Source organism: Babylonia areolata, chromosome 19 (assembly GCF_041734735.1).
Source record: "Babylonia areolata isolate BAREFJ2019XMU chromosome 19, ASM4173473v1, whole genome shotgun sequence".
In the NCBI taxonomy this organism is placed as follows: Eukaryota; Metazoa; Mollusca; class Gastropoda; order Neogastropoda; family Buccinidae; genus Babylonia; species Babylonia areolata.
Window position 1 is genome coordinate 14,703,519 of NC_134894.1, and position 14,013 is coordinate 14,717,531.

At 40.1% G+C, this 14,013-nt stretch overlaps 1 protein-coding gene across 3 annotated transcripts in view; it reads left to right on the forward strand.

Moving 5' to 3' along the window:
• Positions 1 to 14,013, forward strand: part of LOC143293489 (inositol polyphosphate-5-phosphatase A-like) — a 75,452-nt gene that overhangs the window by 57,567 nt on the left and 3,872 nt on the right. Inside the window, exons 9-17 of one of the 3 annotated variants that reach the window (XM_076604386.1) lie at positions 1,174 to 1,237; positions 1,745 to 1,800; positions 2,291 to 2,375; positions 2,824 to 2,913; positions 4,643 to 4,720; positions 5,362 to 5,435; positions 6,045 to 6,156; positions 6,928 to 6,990; positions 8,372 to 8,408. In XM_076604386.1, coding sequence (XP_076460501.1) covers positions 1,174 to 1,237; positions 1,745 to 1,800; positions 2,291 to 2,375; positions 2,824 to 2,913; positions 4,643 to 4,720; positions 5,362 to 5,435; positions 6,045 to 6,156; positions 6,928 to 6,990; positions 8,372 to 8,408 — 659 coding nt within the window. Of the gene's footprint in view, positions 1 to 1,173; positions 1,238 to 1,744; positions 1,801 to 2,290; positions 2,376 to 2,823; positions 2,914 to 4,642; positions 4,721 to 5,361; positions 5,436 to 6,044; positions 6,157 to 6,927; positions 6,991 to 8,371; positions 9,468 to 14,013 lie in introns of all 3 variants that reach the window. The other 2 variants (XM_076604385.1, XM_076604387.1) reach the window with 2 other exon arrangements.

A 14,013-nucleotide genomic window follows, 5' to 3' on the forward strand; every position in this document is an offset into this window, starting at 1 on the left:
GACAATGTTGCACTGGAGCTCTATTTAGGTTTAGAACTACTTGACAAGGCTGTACTCTCATGAATATAGCCTCACGTCAACCAGGCCCTAAAGACACAGGCATCTCTAGTGGTGGTCAGGAAATTTGAGCAACACTGCCAAAGAGGTATCCCATTTGAGTCCATAGCACTCAGAACTCTGGGTAAGAGCCATTCACAGGCATCCTTCCAACTGTCAGTCTGCAGTGCTAACCACTTCGCCATGAATTACTGTGACTGGCAGTGTTGTGAGTTTGATCCTTATAATCATTGCCTAAAATGTTGGTACTGTTGTCTCCTTTTTTTGCCCTCCTGTTTCCCAAAGTGAGTAAACTGCTGGCTTAAATGGTAAGAGTGGGGACCACACCCCTGTGTCATCCACATCATGAATGCATTTTTGACCAATAGTAATTCAAAAGGGTTGTTGAAATGTCCTGATCAACACTGAAGGTGCCTTAATCTCTTGGGTGTGGTTGACACTAGGTGATATTATGATGTGAGGCATAAGAAAAGAGCCTATGTATAAAGTATTAACAAAATTATCCTCGTCCTTTTTTCCATTAATTGTTCTAAAAAAAAATAAAATAAAATAAAGAGAGAGAAAGAATAGTTATGAATAGTAATGATAGTCGGAAATTTCTGTGACATTCATGGTGTTGAATGATGGGACATGTGGAGAGGGTGGTGGAAATGGGGTTTTTGCCATTGTTATATATCAATTTTGCACTTTTCCTTTTGTGTCTTGGCTTGGAATATTTATGATGGATTGTGTGGTATATTGTGAAAATATGAGAGATTTGAGTTTGATTTACTTGATCTGCAATATTCCACCATCACAATTTTATTAGAGAAAACTGCCTTGCATTTATTGTTGAATACTTCTTTACATGCGTGTTTAGCTGGTTGTTTTGTTTGTTGAATTAATCTTGTTGTTTTTCCTCTAAATTTTATTTGTTGAAAAAACATTTTTGGAGTATTTTTAACAACCCATTGACTGTAAAATGAAGCCTATAAATAAAGCTGCTTGCTATTAAGTATGCAAGAATAGTTTTAGATAAGAAAAATGTTGCTCAGCATATGTGAACACTTCAGTGGTGTTACCAATGAGGGCATAAAGACTTATTTTATTGTATGTGCATGTGTGTGTGTGTTTCAGCATTTTTGACCTGGTCAATATCCACCTGTTCCATGATGCCTCCAATATTGTGGCCATGGAATCTGTAAGTTCACATTATCACTGTTTTTGACAATATGTGTATGTGTGTGCATGTGCAGTGTGTTTGTTTGCGTGTGTGTGTGTGTGTGTGTGTGTGTGTGTGTGTGTGCCTTCATGGATGATAGTGTGAATCTGCACGCATGCATGCATACTTGGCTGACATGATTGTGTGTTTCATGTGTGTGCGTGTGTGTCCATGTTTGTGTATGTTTATTGATGCATTAATCAGATATCGAAACAAACAATTTAACATTTTGAATTATTCATTCATTGAGAGGGAAAAGGGCGTGGATCGAATGGAGAGAGTTGAGAAACAAAATATGCTGTGTGCGTGTTGTAAGGTGCATGCTTTCAAGGGAGAGAACTTGGTAGTGTGTGAAACAATGCTGCTAAAAAAAATTGTATGTTGTGATTATGTCTTTTGTCAATATTTTTGTTGTCACGATTTTAGGGAAATTGAAATTTGCCAAATGTCACGAAATGAAGTGTTTTTTGTTGTTTGCTTTTTCAGAGTCCCTCTCTGTACTGCGGCAACAGGAAAAGGGCGTTGCTTCATACGTTACAAAGGTCAGTCAGCAGTGATCACCATCTTCTTACCTGGGCTGAGATTGGGGGGTGGGGGGTGAGGATCGGGGGGATCATAAAGGCATTTGGCCAAACCAGTTTCATTATTAATGAAGTTATACTTTCAAAATCACATACAATTTATGTGTGCACTCTCTCTCAACTTTAGAATGTGTTATCTCCCCCCACCCTCCCATTTTTTTGTTTTTGGGTTTTTTGTTGTTGTTTTTTTGTTGGTTTGTTTTTTGTTGTTGTTTTGTCACTGCATAATTGGGGTTTATGAAAGAGGGTATGTTTGAACCAAAATTTCTATCTTTCTGAATGATAAGTAGTAGTAGTAGTGGTAAAAGTAGTAGTATAGCATTTGTGTATGCGTGTGCATGTATTGCCTCTCTGTTTGATCTGTTTCCAGGTATATATTGAAAGAAGATTTTTTTCTCTCTCCCAGTATTCTCTTTATTTATTGTAGTTTTGTGTGTGTGTGTCTTTACAGGTTTGAGAATGACCAATATAGCAAGGTACCCTTGTATATATTTGGTGACTTCAATTTCCGGTTGGATTCCTGTTCTTTGATCAAGGTGAGTACAGCAGCACTGGAAATGAGAAAGTTGGAGACAGAGTATTTAGGTATTAGTTTGCAGCAGTTGTGTACTCAAAGCCACTGGCCTGGCACAAAAGAGAGTGATTAAAATGCATGAAAAAACAAGGTGCAAATTTCTGCCACTTAGTCTTGTTTTTCAAGTATGCAGTGAAAGAAAAAAAAGGTAAGGCTGTCATCTATTCTCACTCGACCCCAGTGTTAATGCCTGGCAGTCATCTACCCTGGTGTGAATGGCTACCTTTTTTGTTTTTTCAAACCATTATACAAAGTGAGGTATAGATGATTTGACGGGTTTGATGAGCAGAAATTTTTTTTTTTTTTCCAATTTATTGTTTTTAATGAACTTGGTCAGTCATGTGCATTGGTGTTGTTTGTAAATTATTGCTTGATGAAAAATACTGTTGACTTTGGTGTGTTGGTTTCAGGCACTGACCCCAACAGCTGTGGCACAGCAGACCCTGGGCAAGAAGGACCAGGTCAACAAGGTTGTGTACACCGAGGAGGGCAACGGCAAGGTGAGGGCTCCACACACACACCCCTGGGTCCCTTGAGTGTGGATGTTTGTGCTGTCTGCATTGCTGCAGCCTGATCAGGGTTTGTACAGGTCTTCTTTAAAAGGACGACCAGATAAATGTGGTGTACATTAAGGAGGGCAGTGGGAAGATAGGCAGGTCCACCCATATCTTCTACTGCTTCTTCGTTTGTGGGCTGCAACTCCCACGTTCACTCTTATGTACACGAGAGGGCTTTTACGTGTATGACCATTTTTACCACACCATGTAGGCAGCCATACTCCATTTTCTGGGGGACACATATCTGATTCTCTGGATTTTGGCTGGTTGTCTGTGTTGTTACAGGCTGAACAGTGCTTTAGAAATGATATGCTTTTTCTTTGTAAAAGCCTTTTAAGATACGATGCAAGTTTGTGCAAGTTTTTGATAGTGGGCGTCTTTCCAGGAAACAAAGTAGAAAATCTTAAACCATGGTTTCTGTCCAAGCGTGAGAATGGAATTCCACCAGAATTTAATTTGTAAAGTGAAGTAATGATAAAAAAAAAAATAAAAAAAAACTATCCTAAAACTTTATTTCTGACTGAAATTGCAGTTCTTCCAAGTTCCATGTGTCAGATAATGATAATTCAAGGGGCATAACCTACAAGGTAGCACATGAAATATGTCCTTTTGATCCAGATTTGGTTTGTTTTTCAATTGGTTTGAACATCGCTCAGCAGTTAAAACTGATGGAAAAGGGGATGGGAACTTTTGAAGCTGGGTTTGAGTTGGCTGTGAATTTAAAAAAAACAACAACCCAGCCCAACAAAGATAATTTCCACACTTACTTTTTATGCAGCAGAAAAGATACTATTGAATAGTTGCTAAGTGCTTTGACATATTGTGATTAGCAAGGTTTAATTAGACCAGTTTGAAGAAAAAAGATCCATACACACATTTTATTCTGCTTAAAAAATAGTGTAGTTGTTAAACGCTTTGACTCACCTAAGTTTGTAGGATTTAGTTTGTCCAGTCTTGAACATGGCAGAAAAGATGCTTTTTATGCAGTTGAAAAGATAGTGTAGAAGGGTTGTTAAATGCTTTGACACGTGTTAAACTTTTTGCAGCCCAGGGAAAAAAAATTACCCAGAAAATAAAACCTAAATTAACACCATTAAAAAATGTTTATTTCAACAAAAGTAGTGAACTGGTTTCTCTGAAATGTGATGGCTGTAGCTGGATCTGGTTGTGGGGAATGTTTGAATCAGCACCATGTCAAATTTGTGGTAATCATTGTCTTGGGGGGGAAAAAAACAATAAAAAACCAACAACTTCACTCTCAGTCCATAAAACCAACAACACTGCCTTCACTCTCAGTCCATACCCGAAACCTCCATTCTCCGGAGAAACTGACAAGCAGTGCAGGCCAGATTAAGAAAAGCGCTGTGCCTGTGTTTGCATTTGTAATGTGAATGTGTACTTTTATTTAATGTCTGTTTACTTTGTTTGATGCTAGATAAATTTCAGCTTTTGATTATGTGCATTGTTTATGTTTGTATTTGCAGTGTGGTTGTATGTCTTTGCTTTTATTTAAAATACTGGTGTGTGTGTGTGTGTGTGTGTGTGCATGTGTGTGAGTGCATTTGTGTGTGTGTGTGTGTGTGTGTGTGTGTGTGTACATATGCATGCATATTATTGTGCAGACATGGGGGCATACTGATATATTTGTCCATGTGTGTGTGTGTGTGTCCAGGTGGTGTTGACAGTGGAGACAAAGAGTTTTGACTGCCACGAGAGACATGCGGATCTGTTTAACAACATGATCAAATGGGTCAGTGGGCCTGTCCTCCTTGTCTTTCTTCTTCACCTGTTTTTGGGAGTGTGGTTTTCTTGTCCTTGTTCACTGAGCTGCTTCACTCTGTATTGTATTGCACTTTGCCATACCACACTTCACCACACTGCACCATGTGTCGTTACATAGTTCCTCACACAGTACTGTATACTGTTCTTCAAGCCACACTGCAGTGCATGGTTCACCATACTACACGAGGACACCACATCATACTGTCCAACACTGTGCTGCTTTGCATCACTACACAGCACAGCACAGCACAGCACAACAGTGCATAACGCCTTAGGACAGTGTGGAAATGCTTTCCTGCGTAATAGACACTGTTTTGTTACAGTTACTACAGTAGTTATACAGTTATCATAGTTCTAGTGTCTTTCCAGTAGTACACGGAATTACACACCTCTGAGTGGTTTGTTACTGATTTAACTTTCAGATGCTCAGTGCGACATCAGAAGGAATACATGTGATTTGGCATTTTGAATGCAAGCCAAATGTATGAGTATTTTGTACATATCTGTTATTGGATGTAAACCTGTCTTGATCAGTGTCCGGTCAGAGTCTTTGCTATTTTTATGATTGGTCTTAAATATCCTGTGGTTGTGTAATTTTTTGTGTTTCAGCTTCTGCAGTATGACATAGAACCAAAAGAGTTTCATGATCGGCTATGTGAATTTGAAGTCGCCTTCCCTCCAAGGTACGTACTAGATGAATTTAACATCTTTCTCACAGATAATTGGTGAATATGAAAACCTTCTTCATCCCTGATGAAATATGGATGAAATCTGGTCATGTTTTCTCCTAATGAAATACTAGGTGAATATTAAATTCACCTTTCTTCCCAGGTAGATCTCGGGTGAATTTGGGAATGATGTACTTCCCAATAACTGGATCTGACAATATTTCGACAGTATTCGTACGTAACACAATAAAATGTTTCTTTTTGTTTTTTAACAGTATTGATGTTATGTTGTACCGACTGCAGTGATTCCTGTGTACTTGAAATTCAAAACCATTGTTATGAACAAGCATCAGTGGCAGATTGTTTTATAGAAAAAAGATTGAACTCCACAATGCAGCATGCCTTTAACAAATCCTCAGGATTTTGACAGTTTCCTTCTCCCATGTATTTTAGAAGTTTTGGTGAAGAAATGCAGCTGATAAATGTCACAGTCAGTGTGCCGGTGAGAAATATCAGAGGTCAGGATTCTACACTGCCATTTTTGTTTTTTTTTCTTTTTCTTTTTTTTGTGCAGAAGTTGTGTAGTTTTTATAGATGAGAAGCAAACAGAAAGTGTGTGTGCAGTTACCCATTCACTGAGGATGTGAAGGATGGGCTGTCTTACATGAAGACACGGGTCCCTTCCTGGTGTGACCGCATCATGCTCTCTCACAGTGCCAAGGACGTCATTGCTTCAGTGCGTTCTCTTTGTCTTGTTAGATAGATGTTGTCAGCTTTCTTTTTCTTTGTTTTTGTTGGTTGGAGAATGTGAGGTGTATTTTTTCCCCAACCCTTTTGTTGTTGTCTTTTTTCAGTGTTTTAGATGACAGTGATGGAAACTGAGACTGAGAGAGTCGAGTTTGGTTCATTTTTCTTTGGGAGGGAAAAGTCAGTAACACTGAATAAAAGCTGATTGTCGTTGTTTTAACATTGATATAGTTTGACATCGCTATTCAGTTTGCTACACCACTGCTGTCATGTGATGTTGGTCCAAGTGCTCTGTGATAGGCTGCAGGAAGTTTCCACTGACATGGTGGGATCAAGGCTGGATCCACTTGTGGGATTGTTAGACCCTTAGACCCTGTGCAGTTTGTCTTCTGGAATGCTGGGTTCCTGCTCCTTATTTTGACAAAGGGTTTAGTGCTGATGGGGGTTTTAAGTAACTCCACATAGATGTGCATATCTCTGTTTATTTTTTTCTTTTCTATTTTTGTTTGAATAGCTAAATCATGGCACTGTTTCCTTGTTTCACAGCTGTTACATTGTTGGTGTGTTTTCTTTATTGACAAACTGGACACTGGTATACACAATGTGTACCAGGATAAAACGTAAGTTGTCCTTTGGGAAATGATGAATAGTATATGTATCTTAAGTCATTGCGTGAGTAGTGGTGTTGTCTGAGATGCTGGTACCAGAGTTAAAAGGATAGGGCAGACCTGACATGAGTTGTGTGATGGTATGTGTGCAGGAATCGCATCATAAACCAGAGTACTCTCTGATTGGCAGAGACACCTGCATGGGGGACCATAAGGTAAGGCAGATGTGCATGGGTGTACTGAGTGGGGTTGTTGTTGAATATGAGGCATCAGAAGATAGGAGTGTGAATCTTGTACATACATTTTCTCAGTTTTGATGAGATTTTACTTTACAGCAAGACATTTGTCCATTTTCATAAATAACATTTCCACTGTCTCCACTTCGGTGCAAATGTATTTATGTATCTTGCTGTCATTTACCAACTACCTCACAAGGATTGTGACAATATGTCAAATTCTCTTACTGTACCCATTCATCATCATTATCATCCATGCAAGTCAATAAACAAAAAAACACAGGGTAAGTGTGGAATTTGGACTGCAGGCTTGTCAGGTAGTCTCAAATCATTGTTGTGGGTCATATCTTTACAGTCTTGAATCTCTCTCTCTCTCTCTCTCTCTCTCTCTCTCTCTCTCTCTCTCTCTCTCTTCCTTCCTCAGTTATCTCCTGCATTTTCTTACAGTGGATGAGATGCAGAAAAATCAGTGAATACCTTTCTGTCCAACAAAGCTTGCAAAACAATCTGCAAATGGTGAAGCATCTGAACAGATGTCAGTTTGCGATCAGCTTGAAAAGGACAAATGAGATGGAACAAGATGAGGAGGAAGCTGTGTTCACCTTGATCAACAGCCTGCAGCTGTTTGATGATGTTTTTTTGTTTTGTTTTGTCTTTTGCTTTCACATCATCTGTATCATTTAAGTGGCATCATTCCTGTGCCGTTTATTCCAAGTCTCCCATACACAGTGATGCCCAGATTCGCCTGCCACAGCTTCAGTGCCAGCAGTACATAGGGTACTATTTCATCAGGAGGCCACAAAGCAGAGGAGACCCTGCACTGTTGCTGAGTCATTTCAGTGATGATTGGCGGAAACATCCAGAAAAGCACAACAATATACTAACCAATGAGAAACAGCCTTGTGTTGAAAATGAAGGAATTCCTGAGGTTCTTAAAGTTCCCAAACAGAAGATAATGATATCTAGCTTTTGTCTGGGATGCCTTTGACCTTGTAAACACGTTGATCGGTTTGTGGTTCTGCCTTTGCAAAGTGTGTGTGTGTGTGTGCGTGCACATTTGTTTTTTGAGCGCTCTGGTTTTTTTTATTAGTTGGATTTTTGTTGAGAATATCTAAAGTAAGTTATGCATTTAATTTCCTTTAAATTGTTGTAGCAGATTTTTGTTTTTCAAAATAAGTAAGTTAAGCCAACTTCGGTAATATGGGAGAAGTGCAGTAATTTGTGTGAGAGAGTGTGTGTGGGAGAGTGTGAGTGAGTGTGTGTGTGTGTGTTGCGTGTGACTGAGATGGTGTGAGAGAGGACCAGGTGTTGTTGAAGTTAACGTGTCAGTGCTGTGCTTTCTGTTTTTCCCCCCATGCAGCCAGTGTCGCTGTTTGTCCGAATGAAACCCGGCAAAGGTAATGGGCCTGCAGACAACAGCGATTCCTTTGTGGCCCACCTCCTTGACCTCCCTGCACGCAAACGTGGCCTATCCATCAACGGGGAGGTGGTGCCTGAGCGAGACCTTGAGTCGGTCAACATCCACGACTTTGCTATTTTCGAAAAAGAGCAAGAGCTCATCCCTGAGTTTAGGATTAGCATCAAAAGTCGCTCGTCGGCATCCTCAGAGGGTGGGCTCAGCCCCACCAGCCCCCCAGTGTTTCCCCCGGACACAGGGGAGGAGTCTGGGAAGGGACTGCTTTCAGGCACTGGTGTGGCCCGCACTCCGTCCTTTAAACGTATTGCCAATCAGGTTAGGATGGTGGAGAAGGTGTTACTCCGTTGGCCATGTCGGCCTCGCTCTCGCCATCACAGCTCTTCCTCTGAGGACTACTGTGAGGAGAATGAGACAAATAATAATGAGTCTGAGGATTTGAAGGGTAGCCAGTCGGAACTGGATGTCTTGTCCACAAACACTGCTGTGTCATCAGTGTCAGCTCAAAGCTTTGACCTTCACACTGAGAGCAAGCACAGCTCAAGACAGGGCTCAGATCATGGCTCACAATGCATGACCCGTGAAGAGAAAGATGTTCCTTCTGATAGGACAGAGTCCTCACATAGCACAGACCAGCACACACACAGTAATTCTAGTTCTAGCAAGGACGTCAACCTCAATGAAAACAAAAACAACAGCACCAGCCCCCACCCCCACCCCCACCACACGGCAGACACCCTGAGCAGCGGTCAGGATAGGGGAGTGAGAGAAGGGGTGGGGGGAAAAGAAAGTAGCAAAGTGGTGGACAGTTGCCAGGTGCCTCCTGCCCCCCAGTCCAAGCCTGAGTGTTGTGCTGATCGTGCTGGTGTTGTGCATGAGGGCAAGGAAGCAGTGGTGCCGGCGGTGGCAGCCAAGGAGGGGAAGGGGAAGGGGGAGTCGCCGGGAGAGAGGGAATGGCGCTGTCCCTGTGTGCTCCTCTGACCTGCCCTGCCCTGCCTGCCCCCCTGCCCTCTCCTCATTTTGCTGTTGTCACTGTGGCCTTGTGAGTTGGCTCTCCTGTGATTTGGTTTGGTTTCATATCTGTCCTGTTCTTTGTGAGGCCAAAACTGTCTGGGTGTGAGTGCACATGCTAGTTTAAGAAGCAAAGCAAAAGCAATGCTAGTTTGTGAAACAAATATGTCTTTTTTTTTGGTGATGTACCAGGAGGTATGAGATATACATAGCAGTAATGTATTGCATTGTCTTGTGGTTTATATATAGGTCAGGGCAGACATTCCAATTGATACCCTTGAGCAGAACTAGTTTAAAGAAAAATAAAAAATTGTTGGTCTTAAACTAGGTTCTTTTTATTTTTAAAAATTTTTTTAAATTTTTTTAAAATGATTTTTGTAATGTAAATTTGTTGGGGACAAGATGAAATATTTTTTGATATATATTGTTTGTATCTCTGCATTACATCAAAGTAGTAAGTCAAGGGTGAAGAAATTCAAATGGATAACATTCAGAATTTTCCATTCTGTTGCATATTTAAGATCAGTCCTAAAAAACATAAATATATGATATAACTATGGACAGGCTTCAGTATTATCTGTAATACACTTGAGTTTTCCACTAGCGTAGCATTGTGGAATGAACAGTCACAGTATTCAGTAAGTAACACACCCAGAAGTTTTGAACCACACATTTTTGTTCTGTGATCTTTGAGTTGTTTGTTTATTTACTGATTTATGTTGATAAACGAGTGAAACCACTGTCCATCCTGAACCAACCCAGCACTGTGTGTGTCCCTGACTTGTTTTCCACAGCAGATGTTCTGCTTGGTCATGAAGGTAAAGAGGCAGATGTTTACTCTGCCAAACAGGAGAAAAGAATGGACCTAAGTTCCTAAGACCCTTACTCTTTCAGTCACTAAGACCAAACACCATGAAAGAGGGAAAAAGAGGGCGCCCAGTTATATTGTGGTGTTTTTTTGTGTGTTTTTTTCAAGGCAGGGGCAGTTTCTAAACATGTATTAGAAGGGAGAGAATTCACAACTTTGAAGCATAGTTACAAAAGCTGTACTTGGTTTCCCACCATTGCCTTACGTTCAGGTATGAGAGTACACATGCTGTCTTGGTGGTCAGCAGGGATGGGAGTGGGTGACTTGATTTTCAGAACTGTGGTTTGAATCGGGGTGGGAGGGGTTGTCTTAGGGGAATGTCAAGTTTCTTGCCAGTGACGTGCTTACAGTTTAATTTTTACTGCACAGTGTTTTTTGTGTGATTGCACATTTGTATTTGTATTTTTGTTTGGTTTGGATGACAGTTTTTGGTGGGTTGTTGTGTTGTGGAGACTTGATGTGTGTACTTTGAATGGAAGGTACATTAGTTTGAGTTGAATGTTGTGGAGCTTTCATATGACACGTGTACTTTAATAATTTTATTTGTATGAATGTATCTTGCTTGGTTGTATCGTTTTGCTCAGAGTTGGGTTTATATAGAAAGTGGGTTTGCATCCTCTTTAAGTTATTGTATACTTTGGGGAGAAGAAAGAGACTTGTAAACGCAACAGAACTGTCGACAGATGCGGGCAGTAGTGTGCATTTGCATGTGGAGTTTTTTATGAGAATGCTTTACAAACAGAAGTAGCTGAGTGAGTTCACTTTTGGTCATGAGCATTTTGTTATATTTTTTTAATATCTAAAAGATAAGTTATTTCTTCTTGCTGTGGTATGGAGTGTAGAGATTGTTTGATGTAATTGAAAGAATACAGGAGTTATGTGTTGAAGGAGTCAGATTTTGATTTGGGCCCCCAGCTGCGATGCTTGTTATGTGAAAGACAAAAACATGACTCATATTCTGTTGATAATTTCCTCCCTCTGCTGTTCTCTTGTTGGTTTTCTGACTTCTTTGATGTCCGTTATATGTCTCATGCTTTTCTCTTTTTTAACTTTTTTTTTGTTGTCTTCTGGTATATTTGTATAGTTGCAACCGTATCTCTGGTTTTCTTGTTGTTATCATTACCTAGAGTTAACTTCAAAATTTCATATCTTTATATTCTTTAGTCAGTGAGGTTGGTGTTTATCCTTGGCCTTTCTGCCCTTTATCCTTAATTCATGAGATGAGTAATATGATCTATTTCTTAAGGTCCTAAGGGTTTTCTTGTTGTGAAATTTCTGGGTGTTTAAATTTGTATGGAATGAAAACAGTGCCAGGAGCATATCTTTGGCAACACACATCTACCATGAAACCTCTGTATGATGGGGAGGAATGTTGGTTATCTGTTGAAGAGGATAGTTATTTGATCACTGTTGTTGACAAGGTGCTGTTGGGCTATAGGTTTGATTAATAGCTGATTGTAATAAGTTTGATTTTCAGAGCATGCAGCAACAATTATGTATGTTCAACATTGTGCACAGATGTTCTTTTTCAAACTAGTCATTTAATAATTCCACATTTTCAGTGTAATATTTTTCATTTTCAACTGAACTACCACAATGTCAAGAGTAGATCAATCATCTGCATTCCATTTTATAATTTTGCTACTGTCGCAACATAACTGCTGTCTGACTTGGGATGTAGTCTAGAAGGAAGTGGCAATGTTATTATTGTTTTGTTGTTCTGACTTGGGACGTTGTCAATAAGGAAGTGGCAGTGTAATTGCTTTTCTGATTTTGGATGTAGTCAAGAAAGATGTAGCAATGTTATTGCTGTACTGACTTTGGACGTAGTCAAGAAGGAAGTGGCAGTGTTATTGCTGTTCTGACTTAGGATGTTGTCAGTAAAGAAGTGGCAACATTACTGCTGTTCTGATTTGGGTTGTAGTCCGGAAGTGGCAACATTATTGCTGTTCTCACTTTCAGAAAGGAAGAGTTAACATTGTTGCTATTCTAACTAATTTTCAGTAAGAAGTAGTAATGTCATTGCTGTTCTGACTTTGGATGTGATCAAGAAGGAAGTGGCAGTGTTATTTCTGTTATAACTCAGATTATTGTCAAGAAAGAAGTGGTAGTGTTAATTGTTCTTCTGGTTTAGGATATCATCAATGAGGAAGTGGCAACAGTATTGTCGTTCTGATGTAGCATGTTGCCAAGAAGGAAGTGGCAATGTTATTGGTGTTCTGACTTAGGATGTAGTCAAGAAGGAAATTGCAGTGTTACAGCTGTTCTGATTTCGGATGTAGTCAGTGCGGAAGTGGCAACATTATTGTTCTGATTTTGGATGTGGTCAGTGCGGAAGTGGTAACATGATTGCTGTTCTGATTTTGGATTTGGTCAATGCGGAAGTGGCAACATTATTGCTGTTCTGATTTCGGATGTGGTGAGTGCGGAAGTGGCAACATTATTGCTGTTCTGATTTCGGATGTGGTCAGTGCGGAAGTGGCAACATTATTGCTGTTCTGATTTCGGATGTGGTCAGTGCGGAAGTGGCAACATTATTGCTGTTCTGATTTTGGATGTAGTCAATGCGGAAGTGGTAACATGATTGCTGGTGTGACCTTGAATGTGGTCAAGAAGAAAATGAATAATTGTGTGTGTGTGTGTGAAGAACTGAGGGCGGTTGGGTGTGGCGGGTGGTGACTGTCCGTGCATGGTGTGATGATGTGACTGCTGTGTGTGCACCTTGTGTCTGGTACAGCTGTTGGTCTGCATGATGAGACTGACAGCTTCTGCATTCCCTGTGCTCTTTCAAGGATGGGGGTTGGGTCGGTAGGGGGGAAGGAGGGGGTGAAGGGAAGAGGGGTTTGGAATGTTAGCCATTTCTGATGATTGCAATCTTTATTTATTTCTGCAGATATTATGTTTCCACTTTTGTCTGTCCAGACTTTCTGAACTGAACTTCAGAATGCAGATCTGCATTTCTTTAATTTAACCACACAGGTTCAGAATTGGTGTACTGGCTGGTTATGGTGACTTATTAGTTTTGACTAAATGTTGGAAATAGATCTGTTGAAGTGAAAATTTGCAAGTTTTGAGCTTTAAATTCTCAGTCTTGGAACTAGCGCCTTTTTGCTTTCAGTAGTATCAAGAGTTAAAAGGGTTAACTTAAAGGAACTTGCTGAGTTGATGTTTTTATGTTTGTGTGATTCGTGATCAGTCCAAGTGAGCAAGAGTGTTGAGGAACAATAGTTTGTAAGACCATGTGTTGTGTTGATGGGTTGGCACTGGTTCGTTACTTTTCCTGTGGCCAGTTGGAGTCACTTGAAATCATGCCACAGATCATGATGTTTTTGTTTAGTTACCTGCTTAGTGCTACTGCTTCTTGGAAAGATGGGAGAAGGTGGGCATGATCTGTGTCTTGGAGAGAAGAGGGGTGGTGGCAGTCTATAATTTATATCCATGGGTGGGCCAGCGCTTGATGTTTTTTAATTTTTATTTTTGGTTCTTGCAGATGTAAAATCAGATATGCAGAGAAAAGGAATTTCATCACAGGAGGATGGGTTAGATAACAAACCTTCTTTGGCATAGATGCAAATGTAGACATGATTTTTTTTCTTTGTCATACAAATGTAATGCAGTATTTTGTGACATTGATACCAATACAAATGACATTTTTCATTGCAGCAATACAGATATTTTGGTTGCGGAGATACAGAAAAGCTAGAGATTA